Here is a 21,245-nt window from a genome sequence, read left to right as displayed (position 1 = left end):
CCAGCCCCCCGATGTTTTTCCAGCCCTTGACGGGCGGGAGGAGGAAGGAGGGAGAAGCGATGCGCAAGATGGAGCAGCCGCTGCAAGCGCGGCGGGGCCGGGAGCCGGGCCGGGCACGCGGGAGGTAGCCGAGCAGCAGAGCAGGTAGGCGAGGGGAAGGCGAGGGGCGGGCGAGGGGAAGGCGAGGGGAAGGCGAGGGGAAGGCGAGGGGAAGGCGAGGGGAAGGCGAGGGGCCGGCTCCGGCCGGGGGGCTGAAGGCCGGCATGCGGCCGGGGCAGGGGAAGGCGCCCCGCTGCTTGTGAGACTGCCGGCGGGGAGCATCGCCCCGCACCGCCGCGGGTGGGAGCTGGGGACCGTCCCCGTGTCCATCCGTGCAGGCTGGCCCGGACCTCGAATGGGGCCCGTGGGGGTGACTTTGAGTCGTGACAGCCTAGGTGTGTGTGCGTGTGAGTGTGCGTGAGTGTGCGTGTGAGTGTGTGCTGCGCCGTTTCAGATGGAGCGATCTCCCCCTACCGGGCTGCGCTTCCAGCACCGCCAGTTAAAACCACAATCTAACCCGGGTCTGTCCGGTAATGAGAGATGCTGGGCTTTAGGCAAAAGGATACGGGTTGTCTGTAAGGCCGCACGTCAGTGCTATGCCCACAGGAATAGAGACAGGCCCTTTGCTTTGCAGAACGCGGCTTGAAATAAATGTCACCAGATGTTGTGCCCAAGGACCGGAGTTTTTAAAAACCAGTCCTTGCACGTGTTAGTGGGTTTCTACTCTAAACCTGGGGGGCTGGATATTGCAAATTTAATAAAAACTACATTCCATGATAAAAAGTATCACATTTTGTTTCTTCTAAAGTTTGTGGTGGGATGTTCATTATTTATTTCATGTCAATATGTTGTAAAGGCGAAGTCTAAACAGTAAGAAACCTCATTACCACGTACAGTTATTCAGTGTTTCCAGACATCTCGAGGAACAAGATCGCCAGAGCTAACTGTAAGATCCATCACTTACTGCCCTACAACACGAAGCCCTGATCCTGCATGCAGCCTCTTCCAGAGATAGTCCCAAATGACGCGAGGTTCCCTGGAGCATCAGGGCCCAAATATGAGCGTATTGCTGCAGTGCATCTCTGTGATGTAGATGAGGTCATAGGGAAGAGAGATATTTCTGAAGTCAGTACAAGCGTAGGACACAGCATCTGGTGAATCACGCTCAATATCTCTGTAGACTGCAGGCTCTGGATGATAATATAATCACACATTAAGAGGTCTGAATATCTATCGATTTTCTTTTGGAACTGTCTTTAGGAACACTTTTTTAAAAGCCTTTATGCTGACCATTACCTGCTCATAAAAATATTTTTTTTTCATAGTCTGCATTTATCATCCTTTGGCACTACCTTGCTGCTGTTTATACCTGTAACAACTGCGGGGTGTCCTTCACGCTTGTTCCTTGGCTCCTGAGGTTTCCTAGGGGAGAGGTGGGTGACGGAAATGTCATTTCCCTTAGAAGGAGAAAACCTCAACCTTGTTTAGGTCTCTGTGACCCAGTGGCTGGAGTGTTTGAGTTACACTCATTAGGAACTTCCTGCCTCACACTCTTAAGTGCCGGATTCAAACTTCAGAAATTCATGCCTTCCTCGTGGGACCAAACCTCTTCTCTTTGCTTCTCCTCCTTCTCTTTGACACAGTTTAATGGATTTTTTTTCTTTTAGCACACGGAGGAATAAATATTGTGCTCAGTTTCATCAGGCTGTAACAGGAGAGGGGAAAATACCTTCTTTTCTGGCTTCGGTGAGCTCTGATTTACTTTTCATATGGGAGTTTTGAGACCTCCACCTTCTGCACATGGGTCTTTTCTTCCTGTGCAGGAAGATGTCACTAGCCTGGCCGCAGTGTCCATCTCACAGGAGTCAGAGAGGAAGCACAGACAACAGAGAAAGTGAAAGGACTTAAAAGAGGACTTACGGCCTTCCTCAAAAAAATGTCTCCAGCAAGCACAAAGTCTTGGATATCCGGACTGACCTTCAGCTGTCTAGACTGCACTAATGAAGTTGAGGAAGGGAGTATGTGGAGGGAGCTGAGCAAACAGGATGGTTCTGCAGAGCCGTGCTCCCCCAGCAGGCTTAGCTGTTCTCCTAAAAGATATTGCTAGTGCCTTGCTCCTGTGGCTCTTTGCCATCACACCTTTTTGCTTCTGTTCTGATCTTTCTATCTGGCTGTCCCCAATCCCGCTGTCCATCAGTGCCTTTTCCGTGCAGGAGCAGAGAAGGTAATGGAGAATAATGTCCTCTTTCAGGAAGAGGCTGTTGTGAAGTTAAAGATCACAGTTAGCATTAGGGTTGTCAGCAAAGTATGGGTTTTATTCAGACAGTCTGGGAATTGAGGGTCTTTATCCTGGGTGCCCATGGTCACAAGGGCTACAAGAGAGACCAAAGCTAGCAAAAACGCTTCTCATCTTCAGCCTCCATAATCCATTAGATGAGTAGAAACTCATCATCATCTCTGGTTTCCCTGGGGTGGCTGGAGAAGACACAGCCGGCTGGCTGCTGCTGCCCCAGCACCAGAGCTGTTACCTGCAGCGAGGGGCTGGAGGGAGCTGGGGTAGGCGAAGGTGCTGACATCCCAGGCAGCCCTGGCACACTCCCCTCGTGCAAAACGTGGCTGCTCCACGCTGTGCGCATCGTCTTCTGCCAGCGACAACTGCTCCGTCACCACCTGGGACACGTGTCCAAGCTGGGCTGTCCTCGGTGAAGGCAGATGGAGCTTGGATGCACACGGCATCTTGCTGCTTCTGCCGTCCTGACAATAGATAACCTCTGGAAGGTACCCAGGAGTGCTGGATTAACAAAGGGGTTTTTTTACCTGTAGTGTTTTAGTGAAGACCATTGCACTGAGATGGGACTTGGTGGGGTCTGCGTACGAAAGCTTTGCTTTCCCGAAGGAGGTGTACTGTCAGCCCTGCTGCTCCCCAAGGTGGTTTTTATTAACTGTTAAGCCTCCTGGGCCTGAATCAATGCGAAAGAGCCCTGCAGCAGCATGCGTTGCTGAAGAGGTGCCAGCTGCAGGCTAGGTGTTTTTGAGGTCAGATAGTTTCATGTCCAGGTAAGCGAGATGAGATGGCAACCGGGCTATTCCAGCTGCACCTGAGCACACACACACTCTGCACAGTTTATTACCGCTTTACAAAATAACACCGCCAGGTATCCCGTGCTGGCTGTAACCAACGCCCCTGACACCGCGGTGGTGATGGCCATGGCTGCACCAGCCGGGCTTTGGGCTCCTCGCCCTGCCAGCACCATCCCCGGCCCGGCCTGCCGGCAGGGAAAGGCCCCGACCCCTCCGGGAAGGGTCCCCGCCGCCCAGCCCCAACAGCGAAGGGCCCGGCCGCTACTTGCTCTCGGCGGGGTCACCGCAAGCGGCGCGGCCCGGCCCGGCCCCGCGGCACCTCCCCCGGCGCCGCCCGGCCCCGCGGCCTGCCCGGCGCTGGTTCCCGCCCCGCCCCGGTCCCTCCCCGCTCCAGCCAGCCGGCATTTCCTGGGCCGGCCGTGGCCGCGACGGGCCCTGAGGCGAAGCTGCTCGCTGCCCGCGCGGGCTCCGCGCTGTGGTAACCCCCGCTCCCGCTGCGGGGAACGTTGCGGCTGCAACGGCCGGAGGGTGCGGGCGGCTGGGAGCCGCTTGCCAGGCCGTTTCCCCGGGGCGCCGCTGCCGCCTCCCTGGCTCCTGGTATTTGCTGTTGCTTTGCTTCCCCCACCCCCCCGCCCTTTCTTTCTTTTTTTTTTTTTTTAATTTTTTATTTTCCGGCTAAATAAACGCTGTGGCAAAGCGCAGCCGATGTAGCTCCCGGAGGACGGGGAGAGCGGCGGGCGGAGGATGAGCTGCTGCGGCCGGAGCTGCGCGGTGCCGCCGCCCGCCCTGAGGCACCCGGGGCCGAGCCCCAGCCCCGGCCCCGCCGCTCGGGTCACACCTGCCCCGTGAGGGCCCTGGGTGCGAAGCGAGGTTTTGCCGGCAATGAAAAGGAAATGATTTTACCTCTGGCAGCTGTAGCAGTAAGTAAATAACTTGCATCAGTAATACACGCGCTAGTCTTTGATTATACCCTAGCTTACACCCGACTTGTTGACACAACCAAGTGTTAATAGCGCAGGAAAACATCAGGAAGCAGAAAAAGTAGTTGGTTTTTTTAACTCAAATATTTTCAAACTGCAGATCTTCTTAATTGTGTTATTTGTTCAGCACAATATTGGGTTTTAGCAGTCTGAAAGGACCGGTGCGCTGCTAACGTCTGTCTTTGCTTTTGTTGCAGAAGTACTGCGGGTCAGCCTGTCATGGAGGGAACCAGGCAAACCAGGATTTGTCGTCCACACAAGATAAGTGAATCCTCAAAGGTTTGTATGTTTTGTGTTGCCTACCAAAAAAGCAAGTTAAGGAAATAGCAAGAAGGAGTGTAAAGGCTGTCCTTTGGATGGACTGTTTTGGAGGAATGTGAATATTCTGAGCTTTTAAAAAGAGATATGAAACCAGTGGTCCACCAGCTCAAATACTTCTGATAGAAGAAGTTGCTACCTAGTGATTTAAAAAAAACAAGGCAGCAGCAGCAGCAAATGGGCATCTGCTCATCATGACTCATAACTTAAAAAAGAAACCCACATCATCGCAGTACAGTATTTTCTCTACACCAAAAATTCAGTCATTAAATGTGATGTGTTTATTTTGGGAATTTTTTGTATTGATCCATCTCATGAAATCCAAGCTAGTTACAGAAGGAAAGCTGGGATTACTTCTTAGATTTAGTCTTTGTTTTGTACAAGCCAGGAGTCTTGATCCTGCAAACAGTAGTGATTCCAGTGAACTCGAGATGCTTTCTTGGGTTTGTGAGGTTAATTTTCTTTGTATAGAATCTCTGTCTGCACAAATACATTGATTTTAGTTGGGAATCCACGGAAGTCATCTTAGGTAGCTCTTTAAATCTTAGGTCATCATCCTAATGACCTGCATATAAGATGTTAATATCAGCTGTAATTATTATGTTCACTTTGTTTCACACCAGTGAAAACTGCTTTTCTGTTCTCGTGTGAGCACGAGGTTACAGATGCTGCAGAGCAAATACCTTGTACTACCAAGATCAGCTAGAAAAGAAAAACTTTTCAGTTTCTGTATCTGTCTTATCCAAGTTGAATGAGACAGATCTCATTTGCTTTTGCATCACCGACAAGTGGTGGTACTGCATTAACAATCTGAAAGAAATTAGATCTTTGAATCTGAAAGAAGTTAAAATACTGCTCTAATACAGTTGATAAAAGATAACTAGGACTAATTTTTAAATGCATCCCTACCAATATAATCTTTCCCTGAGTGCTGATCCTGTCTGCCATTTAAAATGGTTTAGTCTGAATGTAATAATAATTCATCACATTAAAAATTAATTGACTTGACAGCATTGTTTTATTTTCTTGCTTAGACAGCAGCTGTCACTATCTGTTAAACTTAGAATTGCTAGATAATGCTAAAGCTGTTCTACAGAATATAAATAGCTTGAGAAAGATGTTGGAGTTTAGTATAAAATTAGTCTTGGTTTTGAAATGTGCAGCTACTGGCTTCTGTTATTTGCTCACTGAATGAATGAACTTGCTAAGTGGCTGAAATATGTTAATACATTCTGAGTCCACCCATGCCATACGTAATGATTTTATGCTTGATTTCTGAAGTAGCAGCAGTTCTACATGGCAACAAGGATTTTAGGAGTACAAGTCGTCGGGCGCATTTGCAGTCAGGATTATGCTGCTGACTCAGCAGCGAGCTAAGTAAATAGGGATCTCTGGCAAATCTTACATTCTGGTGTAATCTTGTTATGCACGATGGCAGTATTAGAGAATATTGGAGAGAAATGATCAGCCAATTTACAGAGATGAGAGGAGATATATTTTTGGTTTAATCCAATAACTGCCCCCCATGAGTCAGACTCAGAAGAGGGTGCTGTAAGATGTTAATTATTGTCTGTTCATCGGCTATAGTTTATCATAGTTGCCACGAATGTGTGGTTTGCCCTTTGCCACGTTTATTCTTCTTCCCACCTCCCCAATCCCCTGGTCTCTGCTTGGGTTCCTGTACGATACCAGCATTTCTTAACCTCAGAGAAATGACGGTAAAAAACTTTACAGTCCTTAAACCCCATATTTTTTTCTGCTACAGATCCCTGGCAGTTTTATTCCGCAGTGGAGGTTACTTTGTTGTCTATGCCATAGATCCCTCTTTAAGTTCGGAGATAGGATGAGGCAATGAGTATAAGGCAAGTTAAAGAGTTTTGGCCCAGAAAACTTATAATTATTGAAGCGTCTTCACTTAGATGGGTTTAACTCTGTACACTTGCGTGTACGAAGTTACTCCAACAGAAGGCTTTTTGGCAGCTTCGTCTCCATTGTTTAGAAACCACTGGGATATCACGCGAAGAGCAGCACATGCGGTTATTAATTTGGGTCTCATCTTTGGCGGTCTGCCTGTCGCTGTACCACCGACTGCTGAAAGGCAGATGTGGGAGGTCGGGCTCCCAGGGTTGGTGTTAGCTCAGGATGATCGGCTGCCATCCCGTCTGGACGGTGGAGAGCTGCGTGCGTTAATCCTGGTTATCTCATTGTATAAAAGTACAGTTACCAAATTACGTACCCAGAGTGCGTATCTAGAGCGAGGGTTGCGTGCAGGGGGAAAAATCTTGGCTGTAGGACTTGAACCTTTCCCATCCAGGTGGGTAGAGAGGTTATCTCACCGTGATTTAACCAACCCATTATGGCTTAGTCGGACGGCAATAATCATGTGCTCTCTGGGAAGCCAGGAAAGCCACGGATAGTTGGAACTTCTAGGAGAAGCCACACTTTGGGGAAGGAAAGGTTGAATGCCTGAGAGGCTTGAAGAGACCCCAGGTCGTCCGTGTGACTGTTCTCAATGTCGGTATGGGCTGAGACACCTCTTCAGGGTGTCGCTTCTGGGAATGCGGTCTGAGGGTGTAGGACTGGGCAAGACCCAGAGTCCTGCAGCCAGAACTGTTCAGAGCTAACTTAGGTACGATACAAAGATAGGTTTCCTTTCCACCTCCTTTCCTTTCTCTTACATGTTCCTACAGGCTCTGCAACTCTGCCTGCTTTGAATTTGGTAATTAAAGCTATGTATTTGCATTTAACTTAACCTGGCGTTTATTAAGGGAGATCACAAGGTAACTGACTGTACCATCAGGCTTTCCGTTCCTCTGGAAGGATGGTCCTAAAAGTTGCATCGCTTGACGTGCTGGGGTGACCAGCCCCTTGAGTACGTGTTCAGCAGGACATTCAAGGAGTAACAAAACGTTTCCCTTTTGGTTCTTGGTAAAACTAGTAACATGAGTTTGTGAGAAAGAGGCGAATACCGGTTGCCTCAAAAGCTCTGTGGCACGTACAGAGCTGGTGGGAAGAATGTCTGGACCAGAGGGATCCCAGAACGGCACTTAACGGACATGTTCTGAGGGAATTTTCCCCTTTCTTTAGAAGAAAAATATTTAGTCATATTCATTAAAACAAAAACTACCTCGGCTTCTGGAAGCAAGTAGTCTTATGGGAATAAGTTATCCACATGTGTGGCTTTGCACATAAATAAACAGCTATTATTTTTGAATGCAGTGTGTGTGTCTGGAATAATATGGAAAGAAAGAGAGGGATTTTACCCTAATGGGCTTAGAAATGCAGAGTTCTGAAAAGATTTAAGAGGGGGTAGCTGTCAAGTAAGCACTAAGCCAAACAATACATGGGCTGAATGAAAATTTGGCATCCTGCTGCATGTGTGTCTCCCACTCCAAATATTTAGCGAGTAGCTTAGCTGAGAACAACTCTGTAAGGGACCATTTGGGGGATAAGTAAGAAAGGAAGTGGCAGCAAGATATCTTGAAGACAATGAGTGGAAGAGCTTCAGAAAATTATGCCTGTATAAATCACCAGGGAGGAGGTTTGGATGCAGCGTCGTGGAGGAGACAGGAGTAAATTATAACAAAAAATGGGAGCAGGAAGCGGTGAATGTCTGCACAGGCCATTCAAAGTGGAGGTGAGGAGCTTGGGCTCATACTACGTTCCTTGCCAACTGTTTCAAGTCAGAATTTGTTAGAAATGTGCAACACAAGTAAGCGCTCTCTCTCTGCATCTAGTGGGAAAACACTTTGTGCGCACTGTAATTTTTCTTGGTGACAATAACATCTGCTGGTACTGTTTGTTTATCCCAGGTGTACAGGTGGGATGACCACTCCAGTCTAGTTCTTCAGAGCCTGAATGAGCAGAGGCAGCGAGGCCTCTTCTGTGACATTGTCCTTGTGGTGGATGAACAGAGAGTCCCTGCCCATCGGAACCTCCTCGCTGTTTGCAGTGACTACTTCAACTCTATGTTCACCATCGGTATGCGAGAAGCCCACCAAAAAGAGGTTGAACTTTTTGGAGCCTCTTATATCGGTCTCAAGGCTGTGGTGGATTTCCTTTACGGCAGTGAGCTGTCTTTAGATGGTGGCAATATTGACTACGTGCTCGAAACAGCTCACCTGCTGCAGATCTGGAAGGTGGTCGACTTCTGTTGCGAGTATCTGGAGAACGAAGTCAGCGAGGAGAACTATTTGTACTTGCAAGAGCTGGCCTCTATTTACAACCTGAAGCGCCTTGACTCCTACATTGATTCTTTCATCTTGCAGAACTTCGGCACGCTGTCTTTCACCCCAGACTTCCTGCAGAACGTTTCCCTGCAGAAGTTGTGCCAATACCTGGACAGCAGCAACGTGCAGCAGGAGTGCGAGCATGACTTACTGCAGGCTGCCTTGCAGTGGCTTACCCAGTACCCGGAAAGGGAGAACGAGGCTTACCAGGTTCTGGAGAACATTCATTTTCCCTTGATACCTAAAAGTGATCTCCTCCATCGAGTCAAGCCTGCTGTCTGCTCTCTTCTTCCCAAAGAAGCAAACTGTGAGGGGTTTATAGAGGAGGCGGTGAACTATCATAATAACGTCACGGCTCAGCCAGTGCTGCAAAACAAACGGACAGCCCTGCGGACCTGCGAGGAGAGGCTCCTCTTTGTGGGTGGGGAGGTTTCCGAACGGTGCCTGGAACTGAGTGATGATACCTGCTTCTTGGACGTGAGGAAGGGGCAGTGGGTAGCAGAAACCCCTCTCCCAGCCAGACGAAGTCACCACTGTGTTGCAGTCTTGGGAGGCTTCATCTTCATAGCCGGAGGCAGCTTTTCAAGAGACAACGGAGGGGATGCAGCTTCAAATCTCCTATATAGGTATGATCCCCGCTGTAACCAGTGGATAAAGGTGAGACTTAAGCTGTATTATTTCTCTGTTTAAAGTTCTTAATGTTTAGAGTGTTTTCTTTTTGGTGGAAGGACAGGGCTTGTTATAATAGCTGATGTAGCAACACTTGCAAATGGAAATTCAAGTTACTTAAGTTGAAAAAGCAGCTACTCGAACCCTTTGTGGGAATGCTGAAGTTACACACACAGTGAAAGACTTTGAGGCAGATTCTCAGCTTCACTTGGGAATCGGGCATCTCATCTGTGGAATTCCTGGTCGGCATCCACCTGCAACTCTTTACTTTTGGGAATAATGCTAGAATAGACTTGCAGACGCAATTGCTTACTTCATCTTTCTCAAGCAGTAGCACATATAAATAAGTAAGAAATGGATCTGATGTAAAAAGAAAATGTCTCTGACACTTGCCAAATGTCTCTGTGCTAAATGTCTCTTAGAACAAGCTATTCGCTTCCAGTCATGCTGTAAAACCCTGCAGCCAGTGCAGGACCTAGAAAATATTACACTGTTCCCATATTTTGAACCAGTCATTCTCTGTGGTTCAGTTGTGTTTCTGAGTGATTCCAACTGATGTTCCTTACAGGGTTTGGAAGGAGGCCCATGTAACACAAACCTTTATAGTGACCTGTCTCTTAGATGCTTTCTGCTGTCCCCTTTTTTTTTGAAAAGGAGTGCTGTGCAACATGCTACTACAGAAAAACAAAAGTATTTTATGAATACAATGGATCAGAACCAGTAGCTCCCCTTTTCAAAGAAATGGGAAGAAGCAATTCTATCCTCAGACATGAATATACTTTAAGTCGCCTTCCTTACCAGACGTTTGAAGATGTCACCATGTTGCTTTTTTTTGACAGGTTGCCTCCATGAGACAACGCCGGGTAGATTTCTACCTGGGAGCTATTACCGACATGCTGGTAGCTGTTGGTGGCAGGAATGAGAACGGGGCACTCTCTTCAGTTGAGACCTACAGTCCTCAGAAGGATTCATGGTCCTATATAGCAGGCTTGCCGAGGTAACAGGGGTGTTTGGAAAGTTATCCCATGTTTGACGAACGGTGGTAGAGGGAGCTTGTGTGACTGGGTATCCCTGGAAGGGAGGCAAGGGGATAATATAACCAACGTGGTATCAGCAAGTTACAAACCATATCAGCATTTGGTATTTGAGCAGCCACCTCTTCCAGGCAGCATGCCTCATGTCAGCTTCATGGGTCGTAATTTTTGTCCTGAGGTACGTCTGAAGGATGGAAGGAAGAGCCCTTGTGATTTTGCTCTACCATCAAAATATTTTTTCTGAGGTCACTTGGAATTGAGTCTTTTCAGAGGCGCTGTTTAGATCTTGATCAAAAGCTTTTGTAATTTATTTGGCCATACTTTGTCACCTTGTTGTGATTGTTTTCCTTGCGAGGTGTTTCTGTCTGGCTGCTCAGGTTGGCTTTTGCAGATAAACCACGTTTACCTGTATTGCAAATACAGATAACCCGGGCAAATGTGACCTTTCCTTCTCTCAGTCTTAGTTAAAACTCAGCTGCTCTGCTTCTGAGAGGCTTTAATACTGCAGCTGCTCTTGTAACAGCAGCACAGGACATTGCTCCTATCTTGAATCAATGTTTGAGTAGTGACTTCGTAAGAATGGTACAAGAGCATTTCATTTGCAAACAGGTTTAGTGATATTTCACGTTCATGGAAATTACAGGAGTATTGGCTATACGAGTGGTATTTTCATGATGTCTGAAACTTGCAGCTTCAGCAGCAGTGCTTGCTTTCTTAGTGGCATCACAAGCAAGATACTTGCAATTTGATTTGAGAGATCAGGGGTTTTTTCCCTTATTCCCTTAGCTGCCGAGCCATAGGCAGCCAGTGAAGGCAGAGAAGCCTGTTGCCCGATTCTATTTTGGGCAGGTGCTGCAATGCGAGTCTGATCCAGGCTAGCAGCTGGGCTCGAGTGCTCTTCAGGAGCAGGATGCTTATTTTCCGTTTTATTTCTGCTCACATAGGCAGATCTAGCAGTTGAGGCTAAACAGCACAGTCCTTCCTAGGAAGCTGTGTCCGAGTATCTCCAGTTCCTAAGCCCTTCTGGTCACTGGGTTGACCTGGGAGATCCCAATAACAGCTCACAGAAATGGGTTGGCTTTGGGAATTTTGCAGCTGCGGCATTTAAAAGTGAACTTTGACGCGGGCAGAGGGGTGTTATTTTTTTATTAGATTGCCTAGCTGATCTGCTTGGACTAGGCGAAAGCCCCCTTTATGGGATAGACCCCACTTGCATCGACTTAGCTGGTTGCTAAACTGCAGGGCTAGGCTGTAACACAGCGACTATTTTAAGTTACTGCTGCATCCTGAAGAAATAGTTCTGTGGCCTCTCTTGCTGCCGGCTCTGTCCTTGTCCTGTGCCAACTGTCCCTTGTGCCAGTTCAGGTGCTTGTGCAGCTGTGTAGTAAACTAGATAGTTTCCCAGTTTCCCACTTTTCCACGTAGCTGCTCTCTTGCACGTTAATATGTCTTTAGTTGGATCTTAATGGACACGTAGTGCATTCAGATTTTCTGTCTTTTCAGCCCTCTTTCTTGTGGTTGAGAACTCTCACGTTGGGCAGTATGTTGTTAGCAACAGCTGTTTTTCTGCACAGAAGAAATGAAGTTAAAAGAACTTTATGCAGGTTGCAAAAGGCTGAAAGGCTAAAATCAGCATAGAGGTCGACAACAGAAAGAAACCTTCTGAAAGCAGGGACAAGTCCCAACATAGCTGCCTTGTTTCCTGCATTTTTCTGTCATCTTCTCTGAAGAGAACACGTGCAGGTTTTTTTTGCCCTCTTGGGGGGCACAGCCACCAGAACAGGCTCCCTGCCCGCAGCTCTGGTGGTGTTTCGGACCGCTCTAAGCCAGCGACTGCCTGGAAGACTGTTCCCTGCAGTGATAGTCACATCTGAGGTCATTCTGGGGTGTAGGCTTGCGTAGTTTGATTTGAGCTGTGTGGGCTTGGACTCTGAGGTTATATTTGTTAAAGCTTCTACTCTGAACATCCAGAAAATGGTTTTGGTTTGTTGGTTTGTTTTTTTTTTTTTCTTCCCAAGGGTTATAGCTTGCCATGCGTGTGGAGATTTTCAGGGGAAAGGCAATGGTTGCGTCCTTGAATGCACATGCCTCCTGTCTGCTGCCAAATCCTGTGTCCGTGCTGCGGTACGCAGGCGCAGTCATGCTCCTCTGAGGAGAAGCTTTGCAAGTTCTTTTTCATCTCCCCCCAGCCCCTTCCCACCCCAACACGGTCAAAACAGCACGTTGTTTTGCCTCACTGCTTTCTTGGAAGGAGCTGAGCTGTTTTGACTGAAATAATGCTGTCTTACTGGAGAAGAAAACACAGCGTCTCGAGGCAGATGCTTAACGTGGAAAACTTCAGCCAAGCTATCTAAAGGGTGGACCCAGTCCAAGTTTGCTACAAGTGGATTTTGCCTGACTCTCATTAGGGTCCTTGGCTGTGGGATGCCTTTCCCATTCTTCAGAGAGGTCCTGTATTCTTTTCACCATTTCCCCAGACTCTCTGGGAGCAGTTGCCACTGTAGTTTCTAGCCCGGAAGGGAGCAGCGGTGGCTGACAAGCTTGGTGGAGCAGAGGTTTTGTGCAATGTGTCCTCACCTTGAATAGACCATGAAAAAGTCTGCTGCAGACATCATTGAAATTAATTGAGTGGCTCTAGGTTAAAGTTTGGCAGAACAATTGAAAGCAGTTGTATGAGGAAATGTGTTGGAACAGGTTAACGAATGATGGTGTCTCCTCTGCTAGTTGTGTCATGAATAATCTCGCAGGCTTGCAACAAGTGGACACCGAAATCCAGAACAACCACAGCTTGCCTGGACTTTGGTTGGAGTTGGGGATAACCAAAGCTTTGTTGTGTTAGGCCAAGTGTTCTTCTGTTTAAGAAAATAAATGGTAGATTTTATAGCATTTACTGAATGGTGTTACCGCGTCAGAAACTGTAATTTTTGCAGCATCGTATCTAGGTAAGTTATTAAAAATCGGCAGCTGGCTCTAGCAGATGTTCTGAATCAAAACTTCTTTCTCCTTAATGCTTCTTTTCCTGGCTACTTTTAGAGATAAGGCTGCCAAAATACTAGATGCTTTCTGTCGGAGGATGTCTGGACCCACTGTATTCAAGTGTCCTGTTCTGTTGCACGTTTAGAAATGCCCTGTTTAAACCACAGGGCTTGCAGAAAGGATTCTTATTGATTGTTTGCAAGTTGTGCATTACATTTCATGCAGGTTTCTATTAATGTGAAGCAGGGTCTGTGCCTGATTTCTGAAAAGCTCATCCAAAATTGCAAAGTGAAACACCTCTAGCATATTTCAGTGGGTAATTTCCCGATAGTGGACATCAACAAATTGATGGTCGATTTGATGCTTCAGAAATGATTGCCTCTTTCAAATTACTCTTGCAGCTATTGCTGTTCACTAGACGTACCCATTCATTGATGCAAAAAAAGAAAAGCATTGGTGCTTTTTCTGTAGCTGTCTACGCTAGACTGCATGCATGTGCTTGAGAGGAAATGTCTATTGTTCGCTTCCCTGTACAGAATTCCACTTTCCAGTTAGTGTAGGAAAGCATTCAACCTGCTTCTCCAAAGGTCACTCAAGTTTTTCTTCAGTTACGGTCTTCCCCCTCTCCCAAATGCTGACTGTACCGTGACTGCTATCAGCAGTACAATAATGCTGGGCTTTGTGTGGGATTCAGTGGCGTTGCACTCTTCTCCGACTCCTCAAAACCGTCTCTTTGCTACGGCCTCCACAGTGGAGTGTGCTGCACATCCTCCAGGTAGCTTGCTGGTTAGATGTGGCCTTAAAATCAAGTGCAGCTTGAGAAAGGAAATGAATTCACGTCCATCCTACTTCCCAGCTAGGTAATCTACTTTTTAAGACCTATTCCTGTGTATATTGAGAAGCAAAGACTCCACCAAGCAGAGTGGGTGGCACTGGAGACATATGCTCCAGTTCTTGTCCGTAGGAGACCACAAATGAGGTAGAGCAGCATCTGTGTACACTACCCCTGCCATAGCATTTCTGGCAGGTGCGAAAGCTGGAGTGCCTGCGCTCAGGGCACTTCGTGTCAAACAGAAGCACCAAGCATGAGTTATGTGCTTCCATGGTTAGGCAGGTTGTAAGCTGTGGAATTTTTGAGTTGCCTTTCTGGATAAAGTCTCATAATTGTGCCTTTAGTCCTCTTTTTTTTTTTTTTTTCTTCCCCTCCTTCCTTTCTTTCTTTTTCCTGAGTGGCTAAGAAGCAGTACAGTTTTGAAGTTATCTTCTCAAGGTCTCCAGGGATGGTGCTCCAGCCCCTGTAGTTGCAAGGTCTGTCCTGGCCACCAGCATCCTTAGGCCAAGCGTGTCAAGGATTTTTCTATTTGTTGTAGCAGGAGCCTGTTAAAATATCTGATTCAGACACTGGTCAGGGATCAGAAGCTTCAGTAGGCATCTGGAATAATAAACATCTTTTAGCTTTTCTCAGAAGTATTGTGCTTTCAGGGTAAATGTGGGTTTTCTTTTCTTTTCTATTCCACCTTTTCCCTTGGCACAAAAGCGCTTGGCACTTAGGTGTGTGGAAGAAGTTATGATACCGTTTGTAGCTGAGAGAAACTATTACTGTGTGAAACAAAAACAGCTCAAGGTTCTATCCACATTGAGTTTCAAGCATGTTCAGGCATGGTTCAAAAGCATTCCAGGCTAAAGTAATGTTAACGTAGGTTTGTCTGCTATAGACATTGAGTTGTCTTGAGTCCTTGACTACAAAGGATGGTAGCAGACGGTCGTGAGTGCAGCGTGATGATTATATTGCTCTGCAGCCCTATGGGTATTAAATTGTTTGGGCTCTTTGTAGCAGTGTGTGAGCCAGTTTGCTGTGGCTGGTGCTGCAGCTACATCTTTTGACACCCTTGCACCCAAAACCAGAACAGGCACGTGCAGGAAGGGTATGTTCCCAGAAGCTGAGGCTGTCCCTCACCTTAGCATTCCACTTCTGAGAGCTCAGAGGGATTTGGTCAGGAATATCCTAGTGTGAAGTTAAGAGCAGCTTCAAGAATCAGGTTTGTAGTGGCTTTATTATAGCTGATCAAAGGGGAGTTCTCTCTGCCCTGTGGAAGCAGCATGCATGACGTTGGTTTCTACCATCTCTTTTTGTCTTACTTCAAACGTGGACTCTGATCTATGATTGACTGAGATATCAATGTCTTGGGGTGACCAAGGAAGTTACCACCTGCACAGCAGAAGTGGTAGAACAGATGGATAGCTTGTGAAAATACCACCACGTGTATTGTGACTGCAGATAAACCGGGCTGTGAACACCGGTGGATTCATGATCCCAAAGCTGTGGAAGGGGAAGGCAGCAGTAGTTTTCTTGTTGGTGTTTCTTGGTTAATCGCTACTGGTAAGTCTGAGGGGTATCATGATTATTTCCTCTTTCTGTCATAGAAACCCTTGCTGAGATGTGGATTTTTTCCTCTCTGGCCCTCTCAGACTGATCCAACCCGAGCACTGGCGCAGGAAAATGGGAGTGGAGGCCATGCCAACTAGAGCAGGATGGGCTACCTCTGTTGTATGACACACTGTAGAGGATGCCTTAAAAAGTGATTGTCATACCTTAGCGCTCTGTAGCGACCAGGTACGAAAAGGATGCCTTAACGAGTGACTGTCGTACCTTAGCGCTCTGCAGCGCAGGGTGAAGCAGTATGAATAAGAATAGTTACTGGGTAACTAACAGGATTAGGGATTCTTCTGTCTTTAGTTACTGTTTATTTTCTTCTTTAGTACCGGTCTTTGTTGAATGCTTGTGTATCTTGATAAAATCCCCCAGTACTAAGTCAGATTGGTTCTGTTTGCCTGTTCTAGGTTTACCTACGGCCACGCTGGAACAGTCTACAAGGAATTTGTCTACATTTCAGGAGGCCACGATTACCAAATTGGCCCCTATAGAAAAAACCTGCTCTGTTACGATTACCGCACGGATGTTTGGGAGGAGAAGAGGCCGATGATCACTGCCCGAGGGTGGCACAGCATGTGCACCTTACAGGACAATATCTACTCCATCGGTGGCAGCGATGACAACATAGAAACCATGGCTCGTTTTGACATTCTCAGCGTGGAGTCATACAGCCCTCAATGTAACCAGTGGACCAGAGTTGCTCCTCTCTTGCAAGCGAACAGCGAGTCAGGGGTGGCAGTTTGGGAAGGCAAGATTTATATCCTCGGAGGCTACAGCTGGGAAGAAACAGTCTTCTCCAAAACAGTCCAGGTTTATGATAAGGAGAAAAATAAGTGGTACAAGGGAACTGACTTACCCAAGGCGATTGCTGGTGTGTCGGCGTGTGTCTGTGCATTGAAACCCAAAACAGAGGACAAAAAGAAAAAGACGAAAACAAAAAAACATCAAGATCGAGGAAGATGACTAGTTCTGGATAACCATCCTTTGATGGTGGACTCCAAAAGAACCTTGTATTTAATCATTTCTATCTAACCTTGATTCTTTCTTTTTAAAGGGGTGAGGGTGGGGGGGAGGCATCTTCTGAAGCCTCACAAAATGTACAGTTGAATGTGGTTTTTTGGATTAAGCTCATGTTTAAGGTAAAAACAACAAAAGAAACAACAACAAAAAAAGCCCTCCTACTATATAAGGGGTGATATGGCAGGAGAGGTTACATTGCTCTCCTGAATGTTAAGGCTTAGTCTTTTACTTCTGTGGTTCATGGCATTTCCACGTACATTGTATTGTATCAACTTTTTTAAAATAAGGTTGAATCTGTGGCTGAGACGATAATGTCAAGGGGGAGGAGGCAGAGTAGTAAGTGTTGGGTTTGAAGTTACAGAGCAGTTCAAAGGAGTTCAGAAGCAACTGCTAAGAAAAAATGAAATTAATCTTCCATGTTGTAAATCTTGAATTTTTGTAATGTTAAATTTCATTTACAATACGTTCTTGAGTTGTTAGTGTCAGATTTCTGGAACACATGAGTGTTCAAAGGGAACCTTGCTTTTGGTGAATGCAGGTCAGATCAGTTTGAAGAGCAAATAACTCCACTGTACCCTTAGGATGAAGACAACCTTCCTTTGTGGCTAAAGAATAGATGGGATTGACTTGGGCTTGGATTGATACCATGGTGAATTTTGAAATCTGGAAAAGGTGAGGTGACTTTTGCATCCCTCATTGTGGCTCTTTTCATATATAAACACAACATTAAGTTTTTCTTAGGCTTTAAAACATGCCCCAGAATGAGGGGGGGGAAATCTATCGAAGAACTTGAAAGAAGATTTGAGGATTTGGATGGAAGCTGTACACTTTGCCTTGGGCTTCAAAGGAGATGCAACTGATAGAGCTCACTGTGAGTCTGGGTTTTGCTGAACAGCATGACGGTGGGGAGAAATGGCAGGATCCTTCAGCTGAACTTGAAACAAGATGTCCCCCCAGCCCTACCAGGCTGTAAAAGCTGGGATTAGTTTAACTCGAACCTCACAGTGGTCACGGCTAGTAGCCAGTGTGAGCAGGGGCCCATACCAGACTTGTCTGCTGTCAAAAATCTTAATAACTGAGGATGATTAATTGGGATTCGGTAATCCTGAAGAACAGCAACTTGGGTTTTTTTTACCTGAGCTAACAGCTCATACTTTCGTCTTTTTTTTTTTTTCTCTTTCTCCTCCTTTTCTCTCTTTCTTTCTCTTTTTTTTTTTCCCCCCCCAAGTTCAAAATGTATTTTCATGAGCATAGCCTTTTCTGATGCAGTTGGTGGGGACTTGAAGCCACAGCTCATGGGGCATGGAACCGAACGCCTTCCCCAGCCAGCCAGACTCAAAAGGAAGAAACCCAAAATATAGTTGGGACTCTGTTTGGGACCCAGACAGTAGGACTGAACTGAAAATCATCTCTTAAATCCTCTGTGTCAAACTATCCTTTGCATACCAAGTAAAGAGATTTCTGACCTAAGTGTTAGTCCACCCTCTACAAACACAGCTGATTCTGCTGCAGATAATAAAATTCCCCGACTGTCTGGCCAGCTTTCAGGCATTCACCCTGGGGCGTTTTACAACTCCACCTCTGATTTGCAAGAAGTCGATCACCAGCAATCTGATACAACCACTTCAGTTATTGTAATAATGCCAGGCCACAGATTCATATTCCTCCTTCCCAAATGAAATTTTTAGAAAGTTTTTAAAAACAACTTTTATACTTTTATATAACGCATTTTGCTAACTCAGTCTCTTGTTTGCCATATATTATATTATTTACTATAGAAGCTACTGCTCTGTAATTGTGACCCCGTTGTTGCCGTCAGGAACTCATCATTTGATGGATCTTTCTGTCTTTGTGTAGTTGGTTGGGATGCGGTGCAGCTGTTGGAGCAGCATTTACATTCTCAGCATTGTCAGGCAGTCAGCTATAATTGCGACTGTTGTACCGCCTCTTCCCCGATAGTCCAGCTCGCCAGACGTGCTAATAAACACGCTTTATTTTCAGCTATTGGTGATCTGCTGAGTGGATTTCAAGGGCTTTGGTTTAAAGTTCTGCTGAGGAACTGTTGGTTGTTGCTGTTACTTCTTCCACAACTCCCTTGTGCACCATAATCGTGTATTTCAGATTTGCCCCCCTTTTTTTTCCCCCCATCTGATGGACAGACAGTTGATACCTGCTACCTGCCCTTTTTTTTTCCCCCTCCAACTATTTACTTCAATAATTGGAAAACACTAAGAAAACATTTTTGCACTTAATTTAATTTGAAGCTCTTGTAAATTAAAGAACTCTTAGATATATTACAAGAACATATTTGTGTTGAAAGAGGTACCTCTGAATAAATTTCTGGAGTGCAAGGAAGTTACAGGTTTCTCCTTCAGTGCTAAGAAAGGATTTAAGAAAACTAGTTGAAATTAATTTTGTGAAACTCCTTGAGGGTTTTTTTTATATATATTAAAAAAAAAAAAAGCCTCAGGAGCTAGTCTTTCATTTGCATTAATAGATTTGTTTTAAAGCCTTTGTACACTGCATGAGGTAATAGTTACTCTTTTTTATCCTAAAAATAAATAAAAAGAAACAAAACCAAACATTTTTGTTATGACAAACTCATTCATGAGTTGTTTGGGTTTTTTTATATCTGAGATCCTTGCTATGTTGACTGACAACTACTTAACTTTTTGGGACATTTTCATGTGTAAGTATAGAACAAAAGTTTCAAAGACTTGCTTTGTTTCTGTTAATGGGTTGCTTGTTACGATATCCCCCCTTTTAATGTGTTTAGGTATTACATTAATGTCTGGAAACAATAAATCCAGTTTAGAATATTGTATTCATCACTGTCTGACTTGTGAATTGATTTAATGGAGGTTTTCCTTTTTGATAAATTGGAAAGAAGTAATTTTGTAATTATTTTTAGGTGGCATTGATAATGGTGGAAACATTTGGCAGAAGCTAAAAGTAAGAATATGAAGTAGAAATATAACTTTCTTGGCTAATCTACCTTCTCTGCATCACATTCCAAACCAGACGGGCAGAAATTACTTTTCACGTTTTTTGCACAAAAGACCCAATCCAGCCTACAGTGGCTTCAAAGATAGTATTTAATGGGGAGTAGATAAACCCGGTTATGACTTCGTAACGTTAAACTTAATTGCATAGGCAAAATAGACCCTCAGTAGTCATCAAAGTAAGCTTCATTTTTCCTGGTCCATTTACATCCCTTCAATACCAGAGGCTATAGGTGCGACATCTCTCCTGTTATCAGAGGCCACTGGGGTATCGTACCTGTTGTTGCCGTAAGCGTTTTTCCATTATTAAAGGAACAAATGATTAAAGTTTGCACCTATGAGAGCCACAGTAGTAAGCATTGCTAAAAGCAGGGTCTGGCAGAGCGCCCCTGGATTTTGGATGCTGCGTACCCAGAAGTGGCTTATCATCGCTCGGGAAGTGTTAGTAGATAGCACGCGGTGCTTGAAAGTAACTCGAGCTCCCAAGTGCTGAACTGCTTTGTGAAATTCAAAAATGAAAGGGAGAATCCATATGACACGAGTGGATTTCTACGTGGATTTCCGAGGTCTGAACAGCCCTCTCGGTGAGTAACTGAGATTGGTAGAGAAAAGGCGTATCCTGGCCTGTGCTCTTAGGGAACGGGCCTGGCTCCTGCACCTGTACCTGCCGCTGCCTTCATCTGTAAGCTTTGTAAAACATCTTCTTGTCAGGAAGCACAGCTCTTTCTTCCTGCCCTGGGGAAAAATAACTACTGCTCTACCTCATTTTTAAAAAGGCTCCTATTGCCAAATTCCGAGGAAAGCTCGTTTTACCTGACACAAAACAGCTACCCAAAACCTCAGGTTTTCTCTTCCCACACTTGCATGCCTGTATCTTGGCATCAGCATGTCAAGGAGCTGCTGCTTGTAACGCTGACGTTAGATAACATAAATCCCTTGAGATACCCTGAGGGAAAATTACACTGTGGTGTGAGATGCAGTTGTTTTGAAGGCTTGAGAAAGAAGCTGGAAATATTTTTGTTCTCAAGTTGAAATCTTCAATTGAGAAAAATGTGCCTGACTGTCTGCATAAGAGATCAGACTGCTTTCTTCCAAACGCTGCTGTTTAGGATTCAGTATTCTTAAGTGTCTCGTGTCTAGATAATTTAAATAAATAATTTAACCTTTAGTACTCTTTTTGAGAAGCAATTTAGCTTGCAGGGGAAAAAAAAAGTCTCAATTCTAATTGTGATTCTTATCTTGCTGATATGTCTTGATGAACCTCTGACCAATAAGAACTTTCTATGGAGAGGGGAAAAAAAAAAAAAGCTTTATATATTATTTTCTTTCAGTTTCTTGTCATATTTCAGTTCTCATGAATGTAATGATGAGTGAGAAGCTAATTAGACCTTCATGAACTTAGTGAGTTGTGTTACGGACCTGGTGAGGGCCGATGCATCCCCAGTCGGGGTGGAGATACTCTG

General features: G+C 45.5%; 1 protein-coding gene across 8 annotated transcripts in view; it reads left to right on the top strand.

Moving 5' to 3' along the window:
* The window catches only part of KLHL36 (kelch like family member 36), a 98,006-nt gene extending 78,407 nt beyond the window's left edge, over positions 1-19,599 (top strand). For 3 of the 8 annotated variants that reach the window (XM_054840354.1, XM_054840353.1, XM_054840355.1), the window contains 5 exons: positions 5-144; positions 4,298-4,379; positions 8,231-9,304; positions 10,156-10,313; positions 16,168-19,599. In XM_054840354.1, the coding sequence (XP_054696329.1) occupies positions 4,320-4,379; positions 8,231-9,304; positions 10,156-10,313; positions 16,168-16,723 (1,848 nt within the window). In that variant the 5' untranslated portion in view covers positions 5-144; positions 4,298-4,319 and the 3' untranslated portion in view covers positions 16,724-19,599. Of the gene's footprint in view, positions 1-4; positions 145-1,706; positions 1,786-1,852; positions 3,718-3,737; positions 4,041-4,297; positions 4,380-8,230; positions 9,305-10,155; positions 10,314-16,167 lie in introns of those variants that run through there. The other 5 variants (XM_054840357.1, XM_054840358.1, XM_054840356.1 and 2 more) reach the window with 5 other exon arrangements.
* The last annotated feature ends 1,646 nt before the right edge of the window (positions 19,600-21,245 follow it).

This window comes from Grus americana, chromosome 13, assembly GCF_028858705.1.
Source record: "Grus americana isolate bGruAme1 chromosome 13, bGruAme1.mat, whole genome shotgun sequence".
NCBI classification, from domain to species: domain Eukaryota; kingdom Metazoa; phylum Chordata; class Aves; order Gruiformes; family Gruidae; genus Grus; species Grus americana.
Note: the sequence above shows the minus strand (reverse complement) of the source record. Positions and strands in the feature narration are given on the sequence as shown.